This window comes from Artemia franciscana, chromosome 4, assembly GCF_032884065.1.
Source record: "Artemia franciscana chromosome 4, ASM3288406v1, whole genome shotgun sequence".
Taxonomy (NCBI): Eukaryota; Metazoa; Arthropoda; class Branchiopoda; order Anostraca; family Artemiidae; genus Artemia; species Artemia franciscana.
In genome coordinates this window covers 8,665,333-8,692,555 of record NC_088866.1, presented here as the reverse complement: position 1 = coordinate 8,692,555, position 27,223 = coordinate 8,665,333, and the positions used below count along the sequence as shown (strand labels likewise).

General features: G+C 34.4%; 1 protein-coding gene and 1 long non-coding RNA gene across 2 annotated transcripts in view; both read right to left on the bottom strand.

Annotated features, from left to right (window-relative positions):
• The window catches only part of LOC136025688 (nucleosome-remodeling factor subunit NURF301-like), a 168,606-nt gene that overhangs the window by 76,998 nt on the left and 64,385 nt on the right, over window positions 1–27,223 (bottom strand). The window contains exons 12-18 of the mRNA XM_065701666.1: window positions 26,045–26,290; window positions 22,692–22,838; window positions 19,969–20,142; window positions 18,798–18,931; window positions 14,257–14,516; window positions 3,277–3,446; window positions 868–1,212 (exon numbers count right to left, since the gene is read on the bottom strand). Of these exons, the coding sequence (XP_065557738.1) occupies window positions 868–1,212; window positions 3,277–3,446; window positions 14,257–14,516; window positions 18,798–18,931; window positions 19,969–20,142; window positions 22,692–22,838; window positions 26,045–26,290 (1,476 nt within the window). The remainder of the gene's footprint in view (window positions 1–867; window positions 1,213–3,276; window positions 3,447–14,256; window positions 14,517–18,797; window positions 18,932–19,968; window positions 20,143–22,691; window positions 22,839–26,044; window positions 26,291–27,223) is intronic.
• LOC136025949 (uncharacterized) lies at window positions 24,379–25,671 on the bottom strand. The gene is made up of 2 exons (XR_010617183.1): window positions 25,581–25,671; window positions 24,379–25,534 (listed from the first exon to the last, which is right to left on the bottom strand). It is a non-coding gene; the product is annotated as an uncharacterized LOC136025949 (long non-coding RNA).

Below are 27,223 nucleotides of genomic sequence, written 5' to 3'. Positions count from 1 at the left end.
AAAAACAAAATTAATATGCAAATTTTGTTTTCATTATTCATGTGCGGTGTGCCAAAATCAAAACATGCATTAATTCAAAAACGTTCAAAAATTAAATTTAAAAAAAAAACAAGTTTTTTAAATTACAAGTAAGGAGTGACATTGAAACTTGAAACGAACAGGAGTTATTCCGTATATGAAAGGTGTTGTCCCCTCCTCAACACCTCGCTCTTTACCCTAAGTTTGTTATTGTTTTAAAAAGTACAGTTGTGAAAAAGAGTCAAACTTTAGCTTAAAGAGCGAGGCGTTGAGGAGGGGACAACCCCTTTCATATACGGAAAACTTCTGTTCATTTCAAGTTCTAAAAAACTTATTATTTTTTAATTGATAAGTCAACAAGCACTGGATTTTCATCAAATTAGTCACCTGGTATTTTGGTTGAGCTCCCTCTCACCCTGGAATAGATTTAATTTCTATTTTCTTAAACTCATCAGTGATTAATAAATTGAGCATCTCTAGGTTTAAATAAGTACAAAAGCATTAATTTCCCGTCGAATTAGTCATCTGAAGTTTCATTCTTCGGAGTCCTAATCCCCCCCTCTCTCTCTCTAGAACAGATATAATTTGATTTTTTTTTTTTAATTCTACAATATCGATAGTCAATAAGTCACTACCAAAATAAACTGAACATACCCTCACTCTCTTTTCCATAAAAAGAATATATATTTTGTCATGTTACAAATATAAAAAAGCAAGTTTATGTATATACAAAGAAATATTATCAAACATGGTTCTTAGTTGGCCTGAGCCAATTATGTTCTTAGACTGTCATGAAATAATAATAGTAATCATGATAATAGAATGTTGAAAAAAAAAATTAAAACTCACCACCTGTGCAACCCCTAGAGGCTCAGAACTTGGTTGCACTGAAGGAGTTGGACCTTTCTTTTCCACCACAACATTTTGACCATTAATAATGGCAAGTTGTATACCACCATTTTGGGGTTTTTCCGTAGAGTTTCCACCAACTGAAGATGGAATTGAATCAGTTCCCAATCCATTTACGTTTGTAACAATCGTTGATGGGGTGCTACCGGGAGCAATCCTAGAAAACGCAGGTGGTCGGCCCAGTCTTCCGCCTGGAAAGCGAGGGTATGTAACAAGGGTTGTTGGTCGAGACGGAACGGGTTTACTTGGGGCTGCCACAAATACAGGATTCGGAATTTTCGATAACTAAAAAGAAAAAGATTGAACTTCATCACTAGAAAAGATTAACCATTAATAAGGATCATGAAGTCAAATGTTACAAATAAATAAAATAAAAATAAAGAAAAAACTGGCTTGCCACTAAATTAGTGCTAAAATAGCATTGGTATACCATTTATTAATAAAATACCCATTTGGAATCTTTTTCTTTCACATTATGTACAAACTTTTACTCAAAACGTCAGCAAACAGGGGGCCATTGGAAGTTTATGTCAACCTTTTGTGTTAGCCTTTTTTTATATTGATAATGGTATGTAACTTTAATAGTTTTTTGTTTTTTTTTTTTATTTTACACTGTAATCAAACTGAAAAATTTTTTGGGGGCGAATTTTCAAAGAAGCTATCCTTCCTCTAATCCATCTGAATAAACTACCATAGAAATCAGGAAATATTATGATTCGTATAAGTTATGTCTTGAAGAAACACAAAAAAATATAATAAAATGAAGAGTGAAAAGAAAAAACACACCCGAAAAAAGAAACATAATATCTATACACTGATTAATACGTGTTGATTTTATCCGTACATATTCCATTGGTTCCATTTTAACCAATTCTTCTTTCTCTTTGGCTATCCAAACTGGTTTACGGATCCTTTCCTCACATGTAGACATTTCCTTTACCCTTTCAGGCCGTCGAATACCCAATCTTAGCTTCACACTCGCTTTTCTTCGATTTCTTTTTAATGAGGATAAAAAGGAACAATATTGAGCCAATATACCTAAAACACGGCATAACACGTGTGTAGGTATGTATCTAACTTTTATTTGAATTTGGAGCCAAACTATTCAAGCTAGAGCCATGGAATTTTCTGCAAATGATCTTGGAACGGGAGAATAATTCCAAACTAATAAACTTATTGGAACAGAAAAATATCAGAAATTTGACCCGGAGTAATGTCATGCGAGACTACAGACCAGAGTGTTCCAATCATTGTATGACATCATGTAAACAGAGAACACCTAGACGACACAAGGTCCCTTGAGCGCCCTTGACTAGATCAATGGACAACAGCTAACCGGCTACGTTCCCGGATAGGGGTTGGGGGTGACAAAAAGCCAGTTCACAACTTACTTTTTATTACTAATTGTTTAGTATTTAAATATTGATTGAAAGGTGTTGATTTTATCTATACATTAAATTCCGTGTATTTGTGTGTATATTGTCATTCCCTTGAATTTTCAGCTAAACTGTTCAAGCTAGAGCCATGAAAATTTGTGAAAATGATACTAGACGCAGGAGAATAGTTCTAAACTAAAAAACTCAGTGGAACAGAAAATCTCCGATATCCCACTTGGATTAATGGCATGCGAAGACTGAATACCCGAGCTTCTATTCATTGCATGACATTATGCAAACAGGGAATGCCTAAACGACGCAAGAACAATATACGAGTGCTCTTTGCTAGGGCAGCAGACAATAGACAATAGGGCAGCATTCGGATGGGGATTCGAGGTGACAAAAATCAAATCAAGCCGGTTTTTGTTAACTTTTAACGGTTTACTTTATTTTTTGTTAAAGCCAACAAGAAATGAATCGTCGGCATGCAAAGTCCCACACAAGCTCCAATGCATATTGACGTTTTGAGTAAAAGTTTGTACATGATGTGAAAGAAAAAGATTCTAAATGTGTATTTCATTAATAAATGGTATACCAAAGCTATTTTAGCACTAATTTAGTGGCAATACAATTTTTTTAATATTTGTCTTTTTTAATTCCATTTTTATTTTAATTCTATATTATTTTAGTTTAAAAAATAAATCACGTATCAAATGAGAGCATGAAGTAGCATGCAGTACAAATGCGGCGCTTGCAAAAATTTGGCATCAATACTTTCAGCATATAATTCCAGGAGTTTCCCAAAGCATCTATCACTAGTCCAGCGCTAAGCTTAAGCTGAAAAATGGCTAATTCAGTTCACAAAACACTTTTTAGAATGCCTAACTAACATGTCGCAGATGTTCTCGTAGGACTAGGATATGTGTATAACCCCCAACCTTCACTGAAGAAAAGAATAAAAGGGATAACTTACTCCTTCAATTTTTATTTGCGTAAGAACACCAGGAGGTTTTCCGGCGCTATCTGTCGATTGAAGCTCAACAGTGTCACCTCTAACCACGACTCGTTGACCAGCACGAATGCCACTTATTTCAAATCTATTTGTCCCTTGCTGGTGTCTGATCTGCAGAGTTGGAACTTCACCTTAAATAAATTAATAATCATTGAGATAAAATTCCATTCGATTCATTGTAGTTAATCAATCAATTCATTAATTGTTTTTTTCAATCAATCAATCAGTAGTAAATTCAATCAATTAATCTTGATTGAACAGATAGATAAATTATTTGACTAACAGTGAGTAGACCCGCAGCAACTATCTAACAATTTTCGGAACATATTGATATGTTAAATAGGGTTCTGTATGGTTTATTCTTTAAGGTAGCAACACACAATGGCGTTTAAAGGTCTATCACCGCTACTGTTCAACATATAGATTTTCTCCGCGAATACACTCTTAAGCAGTCAATAGTCAAACCCACAAGAGGAACTCAAACATGGTAACATTAGCGATAATATTGTTCTTCTCGTTTACTACCCTGAAAATATGCCGCGCAACATAGATACCGATCACCTTTTGCCGAACAGCAATGGCTGGCTCAGCTTACTATTGCTTTGGAAATGTTCGAAAAAATAATAAGTATTTTCTTAAGTCAAAGCTTAAGAAACGTAAGAAAAGTAGTATCTGTCGGACTATTTGTCTTGGCTTCTTCTACAATTAGCTATGGCTTGATGCTCAAAACTATTCGATTTTAATTCAAAATTAACTATCTAATCGGACTATCTGTCTTGGCTTTTCTACAATTAGCCATGCTTGATGCTCAGAACTATTCGATTTTAATTCAAGACTGATAGTATTAATATTGCTCTTGGTTACCCATGCTTGCAAAACTTGGAGCATTAATGCACAGATATAGAAACACCTCTATGCATTTGACAATAATTGCCTGAGATCTAATCTGGTGCGGACAGCGAGAGTGAGAAACGACAAAATTTATGGTATGACAATCATAACCTCGTTCTCGATTATCATCAGAAAACAATGTAGGATGTAAAGGAGTTATATGGTACGAATGTAGGATGAAAGACTGCTTCATAACGCATAGTATTGGAAACCTCCTGGTATTCTCAGGTCAAGGAGACAAAGATAGCCTTCGGCATCAAGCTCGACGCATAAAATTGCTGTGGCTGCCTTATGAGCTTCTAGGTATGGAGGAACTAAGTTTAAGTCTATACATACAAAAACTAAAATGAATACTAATATCATTGTATTGCAGATTTTTATTACATGCTCATGGAATGTGTTCGTAACAGGATTCTAATTTGAAGGGAAGGGCAATCGCAATTCGAGAAGGGGAGTAGGGGTAATTGCCTAAATTTACCTAGCAGCCGAAGGTCATCCTTTTTTACCATTCTTCTAGGGGCAAACAAAAAGTAGTTCGTCCGTGGAAGGGCCAGGGATCGGTCGTAAGAAAGGTTTTAAAGGAAACTGGAGCATTTAGGAATTATGTAAAGAGGGAAGCTTTGAATAGTTTGAGACGGAAGATGAGCGTGAGCAGCTGTGTCAGCCTCAGGCAGCTTGGTGGTACAGTGTATTGTTAGGAGTAGTGGTAGTAGTAGCAATTGCATAACCACCTAGTCCGTATTTCCCTTTATTTTTTATATTTTGAGAGTGTGGTCAATAAATGTAGTTAATGAAACAGTTGGTGGTAATAAACTGTAAGTAAGGAGCGACGCGGCTCAATAGTAACCAAAACCCTAAAAAAAACGGAATTTTTATACCAAAGATATATCAAAAGAATTGGATTATTATGCTAATTTCAAATTCTCTCTTTTGGTATTTGACCAGTGAACAACTAATTGAATTTAAGCCGGATTAACTCTGTACCTGTTTGGAATAAATACCGAGTGAAATACTTTTGAACTTGAAATTGAAACTTGTTAGATAAATTTATAAACTTGTATGTGATTACGGCTTAAGGATTATTTATGGATTGTGGCTGTGAGTTAGTATTCAGCACTATTATCATCTGAGTCGTGCATTGAAATATTCGGATTACTTGCAAATCACTGGATTACTTGCCCCACTCAAAGATAAGTTATTATTTATTCTCATTGCATTCAGATTCAGATTCATTTATTCAAAAATTCATATACATCAAAATCTTCAACTTGCCCAAATGGAGAGACAAGCTCGGCTACTGGGCAAGACGTATAAACAAAATTTAACAATCCTCATTGATACAGAACAAACAAAAATGAACCACTATTTCATCGATAAAAAAAAAAAAAAAAAAAAAAAAAACAGTATCTTTAATGAGAGTATTCAAGGTGGAGTAAGTGGAGTGAGGCCAAAATAAAATAAAAAATAAAAAAAATTTACCAACCGTTCTTGCAAGCAGATTCCATTATATAACTTTTTAATCGTCTCTTGAAAGATCCGTTTGGTAACTCAACAAAATTATTTAATGAACATTTGTTGGCTATTGATGGGATCATTTACCGGAGGTTGACACGGGATCTTTCATATTTCACCAGAGGTAGTTTGTATGGGTTAACACATCTAGTTATCAGTGAATTTTGATGTTTGGACAGTAAATTCTGGTCAAAAAAGAAATTATGTACACGTTGAATCTTAAAAAACCAACTAGATAATAGGAGATGAGATTTCTGTGTAAGAGTCATTATGTCTAGAAACAGGTAAGAAGTGCGTGTTTCAGAGTGGATATCTGTACTCCTCGGGTGTTGTAAAAACTTATCTAGAATTCGAATAGCTTTGTTTTGTAGGGTTTGTAGTGGTTTAATATGTGATTTAAAAGTCAGCAAAAATATAGCTGAGCAATATTGGATTTGTGCATCAATTAAGCAAAAATATAGGATTCTTAGAACCTTATAGGAGAATAAAAATTTTAGTCGGTGGAGCAAACCTATATATCTTGATAATTTTAGTCTCAACAACGAAATATGTGTTTTAAAATTCATGGTAGGGTCAAAAACGATACCTAAATATTTTGCTGTGTATACTCTTTTGATTTCATGAATAGTATCAATGGTAATTTCATTCAGAGAAATATTTTTCAACTTTTGATTTGATCTTCCATAAATAATAAATTCTGTTTTAACAAAATTAGGGACAAGTTTGTTAATTTGGAACCAATATGTGATGGATTTTGCAACTTCAATCAGTTTTTCTTTCAGTGCATCTAATGTTGGTGCTTTTAAACTTGCTGCAGTATCATCCGCAAATATAATTGTTAATGCATTTTCAGGAGTAGATTTAGGGAGATCATTTATGTATATTAAAAATAATAGAGGTCCTAAAATTGAGCCTTGCGGTACACCGATATTTTTATTCGATGTCTCAGACGAATATTCACCATCAATATCTACCACAAACCTTCGATTGTGCAAATATGATTTGATTAATTTTAAAGGTACTCCTCTTATTCCCGTATTTTCAAGTTTTTTTAAATAGAATTTCGTGATTTAAAGTGTCGAAAGCTTTCTTAATATCAAAAAACAATGTAGCTGCTAAACAATCATCATCTAAAGCATGATTAATGAAAATATGTGTTGCGGCGACAGCATCTTCTGTCGATCTATCTTTTAAAAAACCAAACTGGAACTTCGAAAAAAACTTTATCTTTTCCAGAAATGATGTAAGTCTATATTTCATTATTTTTTCAAAAACTTTAGCCAGTGGGGACAGGAGTGCAATAGGACGGTAATTATTGGGATCTTGAGCCTCCCCTTTTTTAAATATAGGGATTATTTTAGCCTTTTTCAGAAGATCAGGGAAGACACCATTTTTTATGCTCTTATTTATAACATCTGCAAGAGGTTCATATATTACACTTGATATTTTCTTTTAAAGATTTGTCGATATATCATCTACTGAAGCCGAATTTCCTCTCTTTAGATCACTAATAGCTTTTTGGTATTCATCAAATGATACTGGTAGCATATACAATGATTTATCTTCTTTTTGGGGCAAAAACCGTGTATAATCTGATGACTTATCCAAAAGATCTCTAACCAATTCTTCACCAATTTTACTGAAATGCTTAGCAAATAATTCTGCGATATCCTTTTTTTCAGTTGATTTATTAGCGTCATTTCCATTATTTAGAAAAGTCGGTATTGCTCTTTGTTTATTTTTATTTAATTTATCACGCAAGATTTCCCACATTTTCTGCTGGGACGCAGCTGAAGATATTTCCTTCTCATAATAATTTCTTTCACTTTCTCTCAAAGTTCTAGTCAGAGTGTTTTTGTACAATTTGAATTTCTGGATGTTTTCATCAGATGGATAGTTGCATTTAATTTTGTATAGTCTATTTTTTTTCATTAATACATTTTAACAGTCTCGGGGATATCCATGGTTTTTGTGGCATTGACTTGGGTGTTTTCCTTTTAACTTTCGGACATATATCATTATAAAAATCATTAAATGATTTATAAAACATTTCCAGTGCCTTGTTTGCATCTTCAGTACTGACTACTTCCTTCCAATCTATATCTCCTAGCTTAATAATTAAACGCACAATTGATTCATCATTTATTATACGACCTGTTTTTTCATTACGTTTTTTTTTTAGATCTGGCCAAATTAAATTCAGAAATTATCACACCGTGATCTGAAATATCATTTAATATGACAAAAGTTGAAAAACAAATACCATTAGAAAAAATATTATCAATTAATGTTGCTCCATTATCATCTATTCGAGTTGGAATCAGACATGATGGGAGCAGTCCTTGACAAAGCATTAGTTCTAAAAATTCTCTTATCTTCGAATCATTTTGCTTTGCTTGAATTTTCATTAGGTCTAGGTTGAAATCACCAAAAATAAATATTTGCTTATTCATCTGTGATATTTTATTTAATAGAATTTCAAATTGCATCAAAAATTGATCTATGCTTCCAGAAGGTGGGCGATATAAAGATATCATGATTGTTGATTTTTTATTAACTTCACATTCCAGAATACACGTTTCAAAAATCATTTCTACATTCCAAATCATTAAGTCTCGTCTTATTTTCGATTTTAACTCTTTTTTTATGATAAATCCTAATCCACCATGCTGATGGTGTTTTCTACTCTCATGAACAAAATCATAATCGAAAAACTTTATATCATTAATGTTCCTATCATTTAAGAAAGTTTCGTTTACCGCTAAAGCTTCAATTTTATTTTTATTAATTATGTCATTTATGAACTCAATGCTATTAAGTAAACCTCTGCAGTTAAAACTAGAAAAACGTACATTACTGCACGTGGGGATAAAATCATCCATAAATGAATATTTGTTTTTCGGGCTGTCTTCCAAAATTACTACTTTATCATCCTTCACATCCTTCAAGCATTCCAGTATATCAAAAAGATTTTCCTCTAACAGTTTAGTTCTACTTGCAAGATCAGGTAAATTATGTAAACTCAATATCATAAATCAACAAAAAAGCCTCAATCCAGTTAATCAACAATTTAACAAAAGACCACTCAAAAAAGAAAACTAAGCTAAGCACATATAACAACCGCATACAGCGGAGAAACCCATTGCGTTTCGGTGGAAGTATGTTCATTCTTTCTCATTCAACAGAGAACACGCACATTTAGGCAACAATGTGCGCACACCAACACATATCTGCGCATTTATATAATGACTGTTATGAACAAATTCAAACAAATCACTAATAATGACAAAAAAAAAAAAATTTAAGAAAATAACACAATTTATTCGACTGGTGGGACGTTATACCACTTCTTTTTTTGTTTCACTCCGTCTTGGTCTATGTTGCATAATGTGGGTGGTACCGTGGGTGGGATCCATGCAACAAAACCTTTATCCTTCATTTCTTTCTTTTTTTGATTCAGTGTAGCGCGAATCTCCCTGCAGGTTTTACTAACATCATCACTAAAGAAAACTCCATTGTAATCAAATTTTGTCGCTTTATCAAGGTCTTTTTTCCAGGGCTGGTCACGTAATTGTTTATTCGCTTGAAGTACCGAGAATTTGTCATCCGAGTTCATGAGTGGTATTTTCACAAATTTGTCATGTACTTCTTTAACTTTAAAATTAATTTTTACTTGTAAGAAGTTTACCAGCAAAAGTTCCATTTTCGTCGAGGCCTCCGGGACTGAGGCAGTCTTTAAATTCCAAGCAATAATGTTGTCTTTCTTTTCCAAATTCTCTAATATGAGGACCTTATCAGTGAGAGGGCCTAATCCATGGGTTTCTTTCTTTCTTATATCTTTTAATTCTGCCTGAATCTTTGTTATTGTATCCGAGTGGGTAGCAGTTATAATTTCAATATCATTCACTTTGGAGGTTAGACTACTAATGTCTGAACGGATTTCGGATAATTCAGATCTCATACCTTGTATCTCCTCCCGCGTTGCTTTAACTGTTTCTAAAATCTGATGGACCGAACTGGTCAGCGCATCAATCGAATCACGTATTGCTCCTTCGGCTGTTGAATCTTGCATAGATAATCGTGTGGATTCCATGTCATTACGTCTATTTTTCCTGGTCATAATAACTATTCACAGGTGTTCACAAGATTATCATAAAATAAGTCAAAATGCGCGCTCTCCGATACTGAGATGTTAACTCGAGGAGAGCATTGAATGAACTGTTCATTTAGCCAGTGTGGATCATTTCGTAATTGTGCTTATTGAGAACTTCTCTGTGGATATACCTTTTACGCTTAATTGTTTTTGGACTGATGCCGAGTCGTGAGTAAAATTAGCTTATCATGGACAATTGGAATACCAGTACGCTTTATTATTGGCCAGTTTTGAATTTTGCTCAGCACAATCTCGATGAAGGGTTGGACCATCAGTCGATTGTGAAATACGCTAGTGATTTTTTCCCGTATGAAGATGTTCTTAGCGCTAAGAAACTTTTATATAGCAATTGCTTACCAGATGAGCCTATACCTCGTCGTTCGGGGCCCAGTGTTAAGAATAGTTCATTGTTGGACATTATCGCTACTCTTTCTCGCTGCTCTGCAGAAAATATTGATATTCCAGAGTTCGTGATCAAATCCCCCTCTGAAGTCCCTAGCATTCCGGCGTCAGCTTATTCTATCCTTACCGTCAAAGTCAACCAGTGCCTTGATCAGCTAAAATCGCTTGCTCACTTCAATAGTCCAGCAACGTCTATAGATAGTTATTTAGTCTCAGATAGTAAGGTTGCCAATCGCAAACCCTCGTTCTTAAATATCCGCCTCGAGAACTAAGAGACCCCTTGATTCTTTCGCCGGACATGACGGAATTATGTCGGTGAAGTCCGATCCGGTAATGAAAAGATGGGTTGTTGTTACGCGGGATAAAGTTTTCGCCAATTCTCTTGCCGCATCTGCTGTTGCGAGCTATCCAAATATTCTTGCTAAAGTGATTGATCGCAAACCTCTTGGAGTAATTAAGAGACTTCCCGATAGTGTTTCTAGCAGTATACTCATCTCCGCTATTCCTGGTCTTGTTGAGGCCAGCCAGATCGGCTCTTGTCATACATTCCGTTTAGAGTTCCTTGATTCCGCTGCACTAAAATCTGCCATCGCTACAGATATACGCTTGGGTTAAGAGTCTTAAAATATCGGAATACAAAGAACTGCCCAGACGGTGTCATAGATGCCAAAGTATCCATCATTCGTTAGCTCACTGCCCATGTGCCCCGAATGAGATGAAGTGCTCTAAATGTTCTGGATGCCATCCCAATACTAAAGACAATCCTTGCTTAGAGGCTCCGAAATGTGCCAACTGCGGCGAAGCTCATGTTTCCTATAGTATGGATTGACCAGTGATCAAACGCGGTCTGAACTCTGCTCCAAAATGAACCAAGCCATTATTTTTAGTTTTGGTTCTCTCAATATTAACGGCACAAAAGACAAAGACTTGTTAATTAATGAATTATTAGTCCATGACATAGTGTTCTTGCAAGAACATCTTTTGACCAAATCAAACGTTTCTAGCCTGAAGCGATCTTCTGTCCACCATTTTTTTCGCAAGAGGCGAAGAAAACTAGAGGCCGCCGTTCCGGTGGCCTAGCAATTTTCTTCCGCTCCCAATCAATACCCTCTGTGATTCATTGTGATGGTAACATCTTAGCAATTTAATGTGACAGTACCGCCTTTATAAACGTTTACTTACCTTGCGATCGACGTTCTATAGCATCCTTCACATCTTTCGCTAAATGTTGCTCCAGTTTAAAGTCTCTACTCGAAAGTCTACGTTTGAAAGACCTAAATTGGGTTTTAGTTGATGACCTTAACTGTGACATTCTTGGTACCTCCGATAGGTCAATCCTTTTGCTAGAATCACTTCCTAGCCTATATCACGTCGCAGTTAAGAGCCTCCCATTCACGTATATTCACAACAGAGGCTGTTCAAAATCGAACCTGGATCACGTGATCTCTTCCAGTTCCAGCTTAATATCATCGATTGTCAGGGTGGACGAAGAGAAGATTGATGACGGTCACCTTATTCTTAGCTGTAATTTATCCTGTGAGCTATCTGGCAAAACACTTTCGGCTCAGCCGAAGTGGCATACGAAGTTGAACTGGGATCGTGCTAATGTCCCACTATACCTTGCTACGCTTACTGCTTTACTGTCGACCATAAAAGTGCCATATCACCTGCTGCAAACGTCAGTTTCCTCGCCTTCAAGTAGAGTTGACCTAAATTGCTATTATTATCAAATTGTCTATTGCCTTAAATCAGCTTCCAAAGCTGCAGTGCCTGTGGATTATGTTCGGATTGGTACAAGAAAGCCTAATTGGAACGTTGATCCTAAAGTAAAACGTGCTTAGCAAAAAGCCAAATTTTGGCTACGTAAGTGGATATCATGTGACCGACCATCGCCCGGACCTGTTTGCTCTGTGAAACAAAGGTGTAAACTTGAATATAAGGCCAGTTTGAAGAGTGCACGCTTGAATGCATCGCCAGGCCCCACCGATAAGGCCTCATGGAATAAGGTTATAAATAGTGAGAAATGTTCCCCATCTACCCTATCTTGTCTCCAGGTAGCTAATTTTGTTGATCATGATAAGCGTGTATTCAGTGTATTTAATAGTTTTCTTCAGTCTTTTTATTAGAAGTTGCTTAAACCGCCTTTACCATACCGTCTCTTGCAGGCTTATGTCCAGTCTGTAGCAATATCTGAAATTCGCCGGGCTTTAAGAAAAATTAAGCGTTCAAATAGCCTTGATGATGACGGCCTTTCTTACCTATTTTTTTGCTTATGATTGTCCTGCTCTACTTAACCATCTACAAATATTTTTCCAGTCTTGCTTAGCACAGTCGCTTGTTTCTGATAGTTTCCTTTGTGGCCGTGTAACGTCTATTCAAAAGCGAGGCAAGGACCCCACGTCATGTGTAAATTATCGTCCCATTACAGTATCATGTTTTTTAAGTAAGTTGCTTGAACATTTGTTACTACCAGAAATTGAGTCGAATTGTGATTTTACGCCTTTTCAATTTGGTTTTCGGAAAAGTTTCGATTGCTCCCATCCACATCATGTTTTAAGCCGACTCATGAAAGATGCCGTAAAAACTAAAATGTCTTTATACTGTCTTACTGTTGATATTTCTGGAGCTTTCGACAATATTGTGCACTCTTGGGCTCTATTTTTCCTTGCGTCTTCAGGTTTTAATCCTTCCGTACTAAGTTTATTGTCTTCTTGGTATTCAAAGTCTAAAATTCAAGTTACCTGGAATGGCCAAATATCTGACCCGGTAAGAATTAATAAGGGAGTTCGGCAAGGTGCCGTATTGTCTCCTAGTATATTTAAATGTGTGCTTGCATCGTGCCTGCGCCCCCTTAAAAGTTTTGTTTTTTTCGGGAATATTGGTTTGTCTTCTGTTGCATATGAAGATGACGTTCTTCTTGTTGCCCAGACTCGCCGTGGATTGCTTTCTAATTTTACTATATTAACCAATGAACTATCTAGGATTGGACTGTCAGTTAATGCGTCTAAATACGAGTTTATTTGTTTTAATAGCCCTTATGCGGTCGCTCCATTCGTTGTTGGGACTGCAGTTCAACCATGTTCTTCTTTAGTTAGTTGGCTTGGTCTGTGTTTCGCCCCAACACTTTCCAATACCTGTTCATCCCTAGTGAATCAAGCCGTGAAAAACCTACGCGTCGCTTACGGAAAAATATCCCCAAACAAAAGCCGTTATAACCGCAACGGTTTGTGCATGACTTATAACGCTTATTGCGCCCCTGTGCTTTTGTTCTTATCAGGCATGGCTCATCTGTTTCGTAAGAAAGATCGACATACTCTACGTTCGGCTTATTTCAGATATTACAATTTCCTCCTCCGGCTTCCTAGATGGCACCGAAACAAAAAAATAATTGCTCGATTTGGTTTAATTGATGTGCCTTCTCGGATTCGGTCTTCCAGTGATGATTTATGTAAAAAGATTATCAACTTTATTCACGTTTATGACCCTCTGCAGCTTTTTTTCCATATTGAAACTGGTTAATTAGTCCATGTTATCTTTTGTTAGTTTGAATTTTTTTCTTCGCTGTTTATTGTTTTTGTTTATTTATAATACTCCGTACTTTATGTTTTTTATACTTTTACGGGTAATAAAGTTCATTCATTCATTCATTCATATATAAGTTTCATTGAGTTTAGTGTGACCCCTCAAAGGCTACGAGTCTGGGAAAATTTGCATGATTTTCAAAAAAGGGGGAAACACCATCTAAAAGTCGAAGAATCTTAATGAAATCATACTATCAGAATCAGCGTATCAGAGAACCCTACTGTAGCGGTTATAAGCTCCTATCTCCAAATATGTGGAGTTTTATATTTTTGATCAGAAAAAGGATCACGGATACATGTTTTTTTTTTTTTTTTTTTTCTGAGAAGTTTGACAGGTAAGAGCGGCTTCTAAAACACAAGGGCTAAATAATATTTAATTGTAATTGTATCATAAATACTTACTGATTTGAGCATGAGTCTTCAAGATGTTGGGTAATGCTGTTTTGGGACTCATCGTGGTAACACTACTCATTCCTCCACTCAACGGGGTAATTTTTGAAATCCCTGTCGTACCTGCTTTCATAGCCAATCGCTGCTGTCTGATTCCTTCTTCAGTTGTTAATTTTAGAGCAAGCGCGTTTGCTGTCTGAGACTTAGACGCTGCAAGCTGCTTTGCTCTCTGCATAGAACTGAGTTCGCTTTGATGACGTTTAGCAATATGCCTGCAAAAAGATTGTTTAAATTTGATAAGATACAAATGACAAAATTACACGAAAAATACATTCATCAAAGTTTTGAAAATAGAAAGACGGTTACAGATCAAAGTTACGACAATAACTGCAACCTACTAAACTACTGCCCATAGTGGCCAGAATTTAGAAAAACACTTTTAGAAAAAAACTGTCTAATGACAAATAATTCCAAGTAATACTACTTTGAAAAATAGTACTTATAATTCAGATTCAACCGAACTGCTATTTGCAATTACGAAACGAAATTCTTACGGATTAAAAAAAGAGGATGAAATCTCTAAAAGACGGTTCAAGTAGTACGCAATTGAAATCACCGCTGTCAAAACCCAAAGCTGGAAGTTTGAAGTCGCCCACCTTGAAGAATAAGAAAGTTTCTATTTTTGTATGAGTGGCACTAAAGGGTCTGCTTTTTTCATCTTTTTTCAAATCAAGAAAAATGACAAAAATTTCGACTAGATGTTTGCTAAAACACACGGTGGATGTCATGTCAAGATGGCGTCATCGTTTTTGAATGACGATTTACATGACTAAGTATTTTAGTATGTGTAAGAAAAGATAAACGCAAAAAGAGAAGAAGAAAAAAATCTGGTAAAACATTAAACAAATAATGAGAAAAGCATTATAAAAAGAATACCTATAAAAGCAAAATGAAAACCAGCAAATACAACAGAGGAAAAAGAAATAGGGTCAAAATTATATGATAAATAAACTTCGGTATGCCAGCCACATTGTCTGGAACTAGCTGGAAAGAATCAATGCATAGCTTTGATGCAGAACAACAACGGATAGTTGCTTCCAGGTAGATGTACAATCCAGTACAAATGTCTTTCAAGGACTCCTGCCTAGATGCTTCCTATACCAGGTAATCGAAACAATCTTTGTGCCTACGTGCATGTCTAGTCACCGTGACAGTGGCCGGCACAAAGAGAGAAGGCTCCTTCGAAGGAGGAGGTGGGTGTAACTACAAAAATATTTCATTTACGTCAAACCACACCTTTCTATTCTCGTGCGTTGCTAAGCCTACCCTTCTAGCCCTTTTTTCAATTCCTTGAAATACGTAGCATTGATCAAATTTTGGGAGTCTAGGCATATATCCATTATACATATCTTGTAAATCAATCGGTTTTGTAGGGACAATCGAGCTGTGTGACAGAACTATTTTGAAGCAAAAAACAACTCTTTGTTTTGTATCAGTGGAATATGGGAGGGAGTTGGGGTTCTTTGTTGAGGGAGCTTAATTTTTGCTTCCTTAGCTTGCTTTTTGTTTTCAGAGAACTTACTTTTGCTGAGTAATGGGGAAGTGCAAGCTTAAAAAACTTAAAAACCAGATTAGCCAGATTAATTTCTGAACCAGTTTGAGCCAGATTAATGGGGACAGTCATTTGACGATCTCGCTTGATTACTTCATTTCCTAAAGATGAAGTCTGGATGACAGCACAAGATCTCAAACCGGGAGATAAGCAACTTTTTTTGTGTCTACAGCATTAAAGATGATAGTCAAGCATAAAACCATTCCTCGATCTCCACAAGATCTGATTAAATAGATAAGGCAGCATTAAATTACTTACCCCAATGTAGACCTCAAACCCTCATTAAGAGATCGCTACACCAGAAAACATAGAATGGAAAGGCGAAAAGCCAGTTACTTTCTGTCTAAAGGGTGTGAATGTCATAATCATGGCACTTGGACCATATAAACTATCTTTTCAAAAGAAAAACTATACATATAATGTATAAATACTATGCAAATCCACATTCATTGCCATTGTGCGAGTGTGTGGATGAAACAGTGCTCCGTGTGAAGTGAAAAATTGAATAATTTAAGACGTCAACTCTTTCGTTCTGGCGACTAGGGGATAAATAGGTTAGCTTGTACCGTTTGGGGTGATTCTTAAGAGGCTATTACATAAAAAAAAGTTTTTTTTAACTGAAAGTAAGGAGCGATACTATATATTCCCTCTTCAACGCCCCGCTCTTTACGCTAAAGTTTGACTCTTTCTCTCAATTCTACTTTATAAAACAGTAAAAAAATAGCGTAAAGAGGGGGGCGCTGAGGAGGGAACACCCCCTTTCATACAAGGAGTAATTTCTGTTCGTTTTAAGTTTTAATGTCGCTCCTTACTTTCAGTTAAAAAAAACTTTTTTTTATGAAATTTCTGAACGTTTTGAATTAATGCATGTTTGATTTTGGCTCTCCGCACATAAATAATTAGAACAAAATTTGCATATTTTTTTTTTTTTTGGCTAAATGGCTGTCAATTAGTTTTGATCGGACGATTTTGAGAAAAAAGGGACGGGGGAGGAGGCCTAGTTGCCCTCCAATTTGTCGGTTACTTAAAAAGGCAACTACAACTTTTAATTTTTAAAGAATGTTTTTATTAATAAAAAAAATATACGTAACTTACGAATTAACTTACGTAATGAACTTCTATATCGTACATTTTTATTATGTATATGAGGGGGTTTGCCCCCTCGTTAATAACTCACTCTTTAAACTAAAGCTTAAATTTTGTCCCAATTCTTTAAGAATGACCCCTGAATCACAAAGACCGTAGAATAGACAGTTGAAATTACTAAAAATACTTTAGCCTAAAGAGGGAGTATTTAGGAGGAGATAAACCCATCATATGCGTAATAATCTCTGTTCGTTTTAAGTTTAAGCCCTCTCATGAAATTCTATGACCACTTGATTGATACGATCACCCTTGGGGAAAAAACTAAAACAAAAAAACAAACAAATAAACACGGACCCACGATAGGTCTTCTGGCAAAAAAATATGAAGTTCACATTTTTGTAGATAGGAGCTTGAAATTTCTAGAGTAGGGTTCTCTGATACGATGAATGCGATGATGTGATTTTCGTTAAGATTCTATGACTTTAAGGGGGTCTGTCCCCCTATTTTTCAAAATAAGGCAAATTTTCTGAGGATCGTAACTTTTGATAAGTAAGACTAAATTTCATGAAACTTACATATTTAAAATCAGCATAAAAATCCGATTCTTTTGATGTATCTATTAGAATCAAAATTCCGTTTTTTAAAGTTTCGTTTACTATTGAGCCGGGTCGCTCCTTACTGCAGTTCGTTACCACGAACTGTTTGATTATTCGATAGAAAAAATATAATGGCAAATGTAGAGTAAATTGGAAAGTTAGTAGTAACTGAAAAAATAAGTAGATAACAAAGAATTTCTGAAGACAGTGAATATGTTACTGTGAATGTCCGAAATCTGGTTAATGTTGACCGGTGAATATCCGAAATTCCTTTTTCTCTGCTTGGATTCAATTAGCTTTGCTAATTAGCTTTTTCATTTTTATGCAAGCTTTGATTGTAAAGTTAAAAGTTAGGTTAGGTTAAATTACGTTATAAATCTCAGAAATGGGCTAAAAACCTAACCTGTCAAGATCAAACCTTGCATAAAACTGAAAAGTTGACTGGCAACGCTGATTAAATCCAAGTACAAAAAAATTTCGGACATTCACCAGTGAATATCGATATTCACTAATATCGGATATTCACCATACCAAATAAAATATACTATACAACCTAAGCGACTATTTCAGCTATATTACAACGAAATACATTATAAATAAAGAAAAGTATTTAACAGCTGCCTTCGTTATTATTTAGTGGTAACTACGAGTAAGAATTTATTAAAAAACTAGTAACATTATTAGATTTTTTTTTTTTCATTTTTATTAACTATTTGCTAATTGATATGAGAATATATTTGTGTTGACAAAAAAAAGTGTGGGAGACAAAAAAAAAATCGATCTTAAAGCACAATGTGACATTATCTATCCCCTGGAGGCAGAACGTCTCACTCTGATTTAATAACTAATAATTTTAATAACTTATTTATTTTTAGCTGTTTATTTAATTATTTAGTTATTTTATTAATTCACTAATAGTAAACAGTTAATAAATTTCCATTAGCTAGTTGCTTTTTGATATGAGAATATACGTGGGATGAACGGAAAAAAACGACCTTAACATACGCGGTAACATTATATATCCTCAGGATGTAGAGCCTCTCAGCCAACTTATATATATATATATATATATATATATATATATATAATATATATATATATATATATATATATATATATATATATATATATATATATATATATATATATATATATATATATATTTATATATATATAAATATATATATGGATTTAAATAAAAAGGGCTCGTCACCCTTTGACATTTTTTTTTAATACACTCTTCCTTTAAAAAACCTTACTTGTCATAATAGAGACGAATTTCCCATAACTCCATCTGAGTTTCATCAATCCATTCTTCAGTAGAGGATGGTTCGGTTATTTCAGGGGTTTCAACTTTTTTCCTTTTTCTCAATCCAGACCTCGCGGGTGTTAACTACAAAAATAAAAGAAAACTTTTTATCTTACAAATATATATGTCCATCAAAGTGATTTATGAAGATATTGCACTTCAGACAGCAGAAGTCGCCAGAGCAAAACTAACTTACCTAGGCTATGGGAAATTATCATTTTAAGGCGATATTATACAAACTATGGCAAGACCGCCCAATTAATTCTAAATAGTTTGGCCATGCAAACTAAAGAAGTTTACAATGGACAAAATAGGCTGATTCTTTAAGGTAATGTGTAACCTTAATCAAAGTTGGATTAGTGGCAGCCTAATTTTACTGAATCAAGAGGTAGTAAATGAACACTTACCGACATCACAAGACTGTATACGTATCTAAGCTCTAGTAACACATCTAGTACCAAATCTGGTCAATATCCTTTCATATCTCCCCCTCCACTTTCCAGGCTTTTAGCAGAATGATAGGTACCAATATTACGCGAGGGGTTTCAGTCTGCATGCCAGAAAACCAAACTGGGGCCATGGCATATTCTTGGTTAACCGTAAGCTTTATCCTCTTGATTGGTCTATCTTTTGCTTCTACAAGAGCTACCTTGGATACAAACTATTTTGTAAACCAGCGCTTTTTCACCATTTCTTATTTATCTGTGCTTTGCTAATCACGAATTTTAGATATAGAGACGAAAAATTCATTTAGAAAAAATTTTCAGTCTTAAAATATTTCCTCGTTGTTCTTTCCTTTGTTGTTTATATTATGGAAAGGTGTTGTTTGTATTAGGATCGCTCGTTATTTATATCCTTTCTATGAACTTAAGCTCCAGCGGATTGTGTAATATGGTCTCAAACTCATTTAAATTGATATGGAAATAAAACCAAGGAACAATTATCCACATAGTGACAATAGTAAAAAATAATAGCTTTCATAAAATATAAAAAAAGATATCAGGAGATCACATCCCAGACACTAAACAATCAGCTCTTGAAATTAAAAGCGACAAAAATTCACCTGGTTAAGAATATCTTCTGTAAAACAAAACAAAATAATTAAAAAGACAATAACTTACGTCAACCTCTTTGTTTTTCTTCCTGTTATGGTCAAGAGGTATAATAACTGTTCGCTTGAGATATTCAGTTCTTTCTTTATAATGGCCAGTTGTTCTCATGCTGAGGTATTCAACCGTAATAACATCTGTCTCAGTGGTTCGAATTTGCTTTAAATCATTAATAGGAGGTTTCGTCTATAACAGAAACAGCAATTTTTAGGGTTAGGTTATGTCACAGTAAAAGATGTTGGTAACGGCATATATCAACTACCACATTAACCGGTATGATATCGGTCGACATAAAAAAACCTCCTCCTAGCAGAGGCCGAGCAACACTTAAAACCTTTTGGATAAGCTTCAACTGTTTTCTACAGAGCCAGAGAACTTATTTAAGCGTTTAAATTAATATTTTGAACCAAAATCCTGGTGAATTTAAATTTATTTGTAAGAAAAAAAAAACAAAAAAAAACAACTATTTCTACAAAAAGAAGCCCCCCCCCCCAAATCGTTCTATGGCTCCCTAGCCGCAGAATAGTTTTTTTTATTATTAAGGAATACAGTTAATTCTCTGCTAAAAAATTCTGTAAGTCGAGCAATTTACAATGCTCGCTTTATACGATCTGTAGAACGGACCATTTATGTCGTAGACTAGAATGCATGGCTTGGTTCTTCAAATTGACTACTTTTAATTGACATCAGAGTGTGAAATAAATACCTTGAGAGGCACTTACCTTAAAAAAGGACCCTTAATATATCAGAAACTAAATTGATTCATTTTTACGGTAAAGACTTCTACAGTTCAAAAGAAAGAAATATGAAGCTTGTAATTTCATATCGTTTAAAATATGATAAATATCTTGAGATGATAGATAATATAGACTAAAACCTCGAAATTTCTAAGGGACCCCTCCCCAAAAAGGGGTAATAATAATTTATTTTAACGCGCTATACAAGCATTTAGGAAAAACAGAATAGAAAAAAATATTATATACTTGAACAAAACAAAGATGAAAACAAAAAGAAAAGATACAAGTATTTTCCGTGCCTAAGATGAAGCCTGTCTATTGACTCGTTTCGAAAAGCTAATTGATCGAAAAAGCTAATGAGAAAAATACGTAAAATGAATGTTTTTTATTAGGTTATCATAGATAGAAACATGGATTTATAAAAATATCACCACAGGGCCAGGAATCAAATTCCGGTAATGAAATTATAAAATAGCGTCTCCACAAGAATCTAAAATAGAAGATGAAGAATTGAAATTAATGGCGAAAGAATTGTATTTTATCTGACTTAATGAATATTTTTTTTTCCCAGAAGGTAAGAAAGGCAAGCATGACGAAGGCGCTGAAAGAGCTGTTGCCAAGAAGGCCACTTTAAATTAAGCAATTGATTTAGATGAATGAAACCCCAGATATTTTTAGGAAAAGATTAACATAATTTTATTGAAACTGAAAGCTTTAGCTTTACTTCTTTTTTTAAATATGAAAGAGCTTCATCGCTCTTTGGGCTTTCTTTCTCTTCAGTATTTTTTTTTTTTTTAATCAATAGTTATTCATGCACGTCATCAGGGCATGAATCTAAGCAAAACAAGAGAAGACAATGAGGAAAATTACGAAGACATTGAACAACACCATAGTACAATTTATGCGAATAATTGGGCTACAGCTACAGCCGCAACCATCATGAGTTAAACGACCAGGAACAACAAATTGTATTAAATCAATCTTGCTAGCAATTTTGCTAAATTTCTAGGCTCAGATTCTCCAAAAATTTATCGATGAACAATTTGGTTTGTCTAATTATAAAAAGTTCCAGACATTGGAGCTTTGATTTTGAATAATGTCTTATTTTTGGTTATTTTCATTTAAAAAATTTAAAAAGAGAATTTTGCCCCTCGCCCTTGATCTGAAATATATAAAAAAAAGCGCCACTTAAACAAGGCAAATAAAGAAACCGGGAATAACAAAGTGTAATCAAAGAAAGTATAAGAAAATTTGTATAGAGTCATGCAAATGTGCTTTTCTCGATTAAGAACAATTTTTAACTATTTATGAATTTTTCTTTGTGAATCGACTCCAAGATTACTGTGCCTACTTGCTGTGCTTGGAGAAACGGCGAACCCAAGCCACTAGTAGAACTAAGTAATCTTGATCCAAAAAAAAAGTAGCACAAGAGTTAAAACTTAAATGGTCACACTTTTCAATATTCAACGTCTCTTTAGTACTTCGTGATACTTAAACGTAACGTTGCATAATACTTTACGTTTGCTTAACTTAATTCAAAGTTGCGTCAAAAGCTTAAATACCCACGCTTTTTAATATCAACATTGCTTTAATGCTTAACACTATGTTACCTTACGCAACGTTATATAACAATTATAAGCTAAACTTAATTAAACGTTGCGTTAAAAGCTTAAATACCCAATTTTCTAAATATTCAACATCGCTTTAACATTTAATGTTGTGTTACTTAACGGAGCGCAACGTAGCACTTAAAGTAAACTTAACTTAATTCAACGTTGCATTAAAAGCTTAAATACCCACACTTTTCAATATCCAACGTTACTTTAGTACTACTATTCGAAAAAGTTGATGGTAAGAAATACAATTGAATTAACACACGTTACTTAACACGCCTATTAAAGTAACAATGAGAGCATACATTTGTCTAAGCTGCCATGTTCATTTTCTAGTAGTAAAATAGGAAAGCTGACATAGAAAGCATATTAGAAAATCACTTACCGACATTTCATCCCAGCGTAGACAGGCCCAGAGTATCCTTAGCTGAAGAGCAGCAGCAGAGACAGTTTTGATGAGAGCAGTTCGGTAATACCAGCACATTTTGAAAGAAGGGCGAAAACAGGGATAAGGCCATGCTAGTGCATTCCCCTGAAATCAAAAAAAATATAATACCGTTGAGTAATTTTTGGTGGGGAGGACCCGACTGGATCAAAGCTCAGGTCTCAAAGGTTTGTTGCCTTCATACTGCGGGTGGCTTAGATTGCAGTCACATCACCGACCACCACCCAAGCCGGAACTTGGGATTGGTGACACCAAGAATCGAACACGCTCCCCAAAGGACATGGGATTACAAGTCCAGTGGGTCATCCACTCGACTACGGTGGCTCTAGACTACCCTCAAATCATCTATTTAGAAAAAAAGAAAAAACTATTCTCACTATTTTAATAATTATTGCTAGCTTCTAAATACAATCTTCATCGAGATCTACTAAACACCAGTGTTCCACTCATTAGCTTCAAAGAGGGTAGTAGAATTAGGGATAATCAAATAATGGGTCTCATTCAAAAAGAATCAGCCGTGTCAAGGGTTACGAATACGCACCGATTTCACCTATGCATTTCTGCACAAATCGTCTGTTTAGTCAAGAGGCCAATATAGCCTCATGTATGAAAATGGAATTAACCAATCAAAATCCGAAGCCCATCTTCGTAATGAAATATTCTAAATGTTACAAAATTAATTTAGAAGCCAAAAAACAAAAAGAGTAAAAATAAACAGAAGTGATAAAGGTACATGAACGCAAGTTTCGAGTGAAAACAAATAAATCAGAGATCTTAAACATCACGACCCTGTGGGACACAAAGCCTTGATTAATGGCGTTTGACGCGGATTAAAAAAAAACTAAAAGTATTATATATAATATACATTATATAATTATATATATCATATATTATATAATACTAAAAGCATTAGACTTTAATAAACTTTATATAAATTGAACATTAAAGGAAATCACCGACAGTAATTGTATTTCAATTTCTTACATCTGTTTCAAACATTAAGAGCATTGCACGAATTGCCAAACAATGATAGAGACTTCTTGTTAGTCAACGCTCCCATTCCTACCATGTTAGAAAATTCAGCATTTCTGACCCTATAATTCCCATAGAAAAGCAAGTTTCAGCATATAACATTCGCTTGATGATTCTGGACCGTCTTTTATCTTCAGTGCTGACATGTTAGTAAATTATTAAAGTGCTCTGAGTTTTAAGTATTTGGCTGTATTGGATTATAGAAGCTGGAGCCCCCATTGGGAAAAATATATATATATATATATATATATATATATATATACTAGCTGTTGGGGTGGCGCTTCGCGCCACCCCAACACCTAGTTGGTGGGGGCGCTTCGCGCCCCCCCCAAGCCCCCCCGCACGCGTAAGTCGTTACGCGCCATAATAGTTACGCGCCATTGTAGTTGTGTCCCTATGTCCCACCTGTGAATATAGATATATATATAGATATATGGTTTTAACTACGTAAAACTTGCGAATATACAACATTCTTTGCTGTCCCATTGTCTTTGCATATAAATAGATTGTCAGGTTATCCCCCTGTTTCCCCCGGTGTCCCCGTTGTAGTTGTGTCCCTGTGTCCCGGTCGTCATTTATATTCCCTGTGTCCCGGGTCCCGGTCATCATTTGTATCCCGGTGTCCCGGTCTGTATATACATTCGTTTTTTAGTTTTGTTTTTCTCCTTTATTTTTTTCCTTTTTTTTTCTTTTTTAGCTTATTTAGATTTTTAGATTTTTTAGTTTTTTTTATTAGTTTTTAGTTTTTATTTCTTTTTAGTTTTTTTGTCCCGGTCGTCATTTATATCCCCCTGTTTCCCCCGGTGTCCCCGTTGTAGTTGTGTCCCTGTGTCCCGGTCGTTATTTATATTCCCTGTGTCCCGGTCGTCATTTGTATCCCGGTGTACCGGTCTGTATATACATTCGTTTTTTAGTTTTGTTTTTCTCCTTTATTTTTTTCCTTTTTTTTCTTTTTTAGTTTATTTAGATTTTTAGATTTTTTAGTTTTTTTATTAGTTTTTAGTTTTTTTTTCTTTTTAGTTTTTTTGTAGTTTTACCTTCTTTTTAGTTTTGTTAATTTTTTTTTTACTTGTGTCCTGGTCGTCATTTATACTCCCTGTGTCCCGGTGCTTTGTTGATTGCTAATCGAACATTCCTTTTGTCCTGGTCGCTTTCTCTTTGAGTGTCGTCATTTATTTTTTTCTTTTTTAGTTCTTTTAGTTTTTACCTTTTTTAGTTTTTTTTTAGTTTTTAGTTTTTTTAGTTTTTTACCTTTTTTTAGTTTTTTTAGTTTTTTAGCTTTTTTATTTTTTTTATTAGTTTTTAGTTTTTTTGTAGTTTTTGCCTTTTTTTTTAGTTTTTTGTCCTGGTCGCTTTCTCTTTGAGTGTCGTCATTTATTAGTTTTTTCCTTTTTTTTTTTAGTTTTTTATTGGTTTTTACCTTTATTTTAGCTTATTTTTCAGTTTTTTCCTTTTTTTTAGTTTTTTTTTATTTTTTATTTTTTTTAGTTTTTTACCTTTTTTTAGTTTTTTTAGTTTTTTAGCTTTTTTACTTTTTTTATTAGTTTTTAGTTTTTTTTTGTAGTTTTTGCCTTTTTTTAGTTTTTTCAGTTTTTTTTTTAGTTTTTTATTGGTTTTTACCTTTATAGTTTTTTTAGTTTTTTAGCTTTTTTATTTTTTTTATTAGTTTTTAGTTTTTTTTGTAGTTTTTGCCTTTTTTTAGTTTTTTCAGTTTTGACGTCACCTAATCCAGTTTTTTCAGGTGACGTCACCTGACACATCCATCCACACATCCATCCACACATCCACAGACGTCACCTGACACATCCATCCACACATCCATCCATCCATCCATCCACAGACAACTTATTTTTATATATATAGATATATATATATATATATATATATACAAGGCCGTATCGGAGATTTTTTCAGAGGGTGTTCTAGACAAGGATTTTTCGGGGGGGGGGTCACAAAATCTCAGAAAACACATAAAAAATTTGTCCATACACATATATTTGTCCATATATATATATATATATATATATATATATATATATATATATATATATATATATATATATATATATATATATATGTATATCGATATATACATCGTATATATATATATATATATATATATATATATATATATATATATATATATATATATATATATTCCAGCCAAAAGTGCCAATCTAGGTTTAAACATACGGGTTTATCGACCACACTTAATGGTACAGAATAGCATCTAGAACTAAAAGAAAAAGGTATGGACATACCTTAGCATTGGGGTTTAATCCAGAGGGTGTAAACTGACCATAGGTTCTAGCTACTTTTCTTTGCTCCCATCGAGGAATTGCGAAAATGGATGGCTTTCCACTTTTTGTAAGAAAGCGGCACACCGGTATGTCTAGTGCTCTTTTGGTTGGTTGACTAGGTTTCTTGAGCGAGTACGGCTGTGCAGTAGGCGCGTAGACGCGTTGATCTTGGACGTTCTCTACCGACTCGAGCTCTTCTTTTTTTACCTAGAAGAAATACATTACATTTCAAAGGCTTTAATTACTAGTGCTAGAGAGCCCTCAGTGGTTAGAGCTATAGAAAAAATATATAGGCATTAAAATCAAACGATCTACATCGTACGACCCATAAAATAGTTTTTTGGCGATTTGTGAAAATTGGTATTCCAGCCTGTGGCTTTAAATTTTGCGGCAAAAAGGTATCACGTCTCCCAGAGAAACGGAGACTTTACTGGTAAAAATATGTCGAGACTGAAAGGCATTTCGTTCTTTCTATTGCCTTATAATTTCACAGAAAAGAGTCAGTCAGATCTTACGTTCTTTTTTATAGCTTATATAACAGATAATAAAACATTATGTAAATAGTTTACATAAAGAAATAACATAACGAATAGTGAAATTTTACGGATACCAAAATAATACTTAAATAACGTACGTAACGAACACCGAATATAACTTAACGAATATTGTAATTAAACGGAAGCATAAGACACTAATCTTTCTTTTTCTTTCTGTTTCAGCTCATCAGTAAAATTATGAAGAATTTTATACATTATCGTAAAATACACGACATGTCAGAAAGACATCACGAAGTTATTACGGCTACTTTGCGGTTTCTTTTGGTTTGTCAAAGCCAATAAGGTTATAAAAAATATTTCTGGCCGTCTTCATTTAGTTCTTTGAAAAAAATAATGTTAAGCCTTCCGCGGCTTCCTTTTAATTTACTTACTGAAAGTAAGGAGCAACATTAAAACTTAAAAAGAACATAAATTATTTTGCATATGAGAGTGCCCCTTCATCAACCCTTGCTTTTTATGCTAAAGTCCTTAAATATTTCATTCAAACTCAGTCACCCTTGTGTTTCAGGAGTCTTTCTTAAAGAATTGTTAAACAATCAGACTGTAGCGTAGCAGAAACACGTTTGGTTATTTAGCATAACAC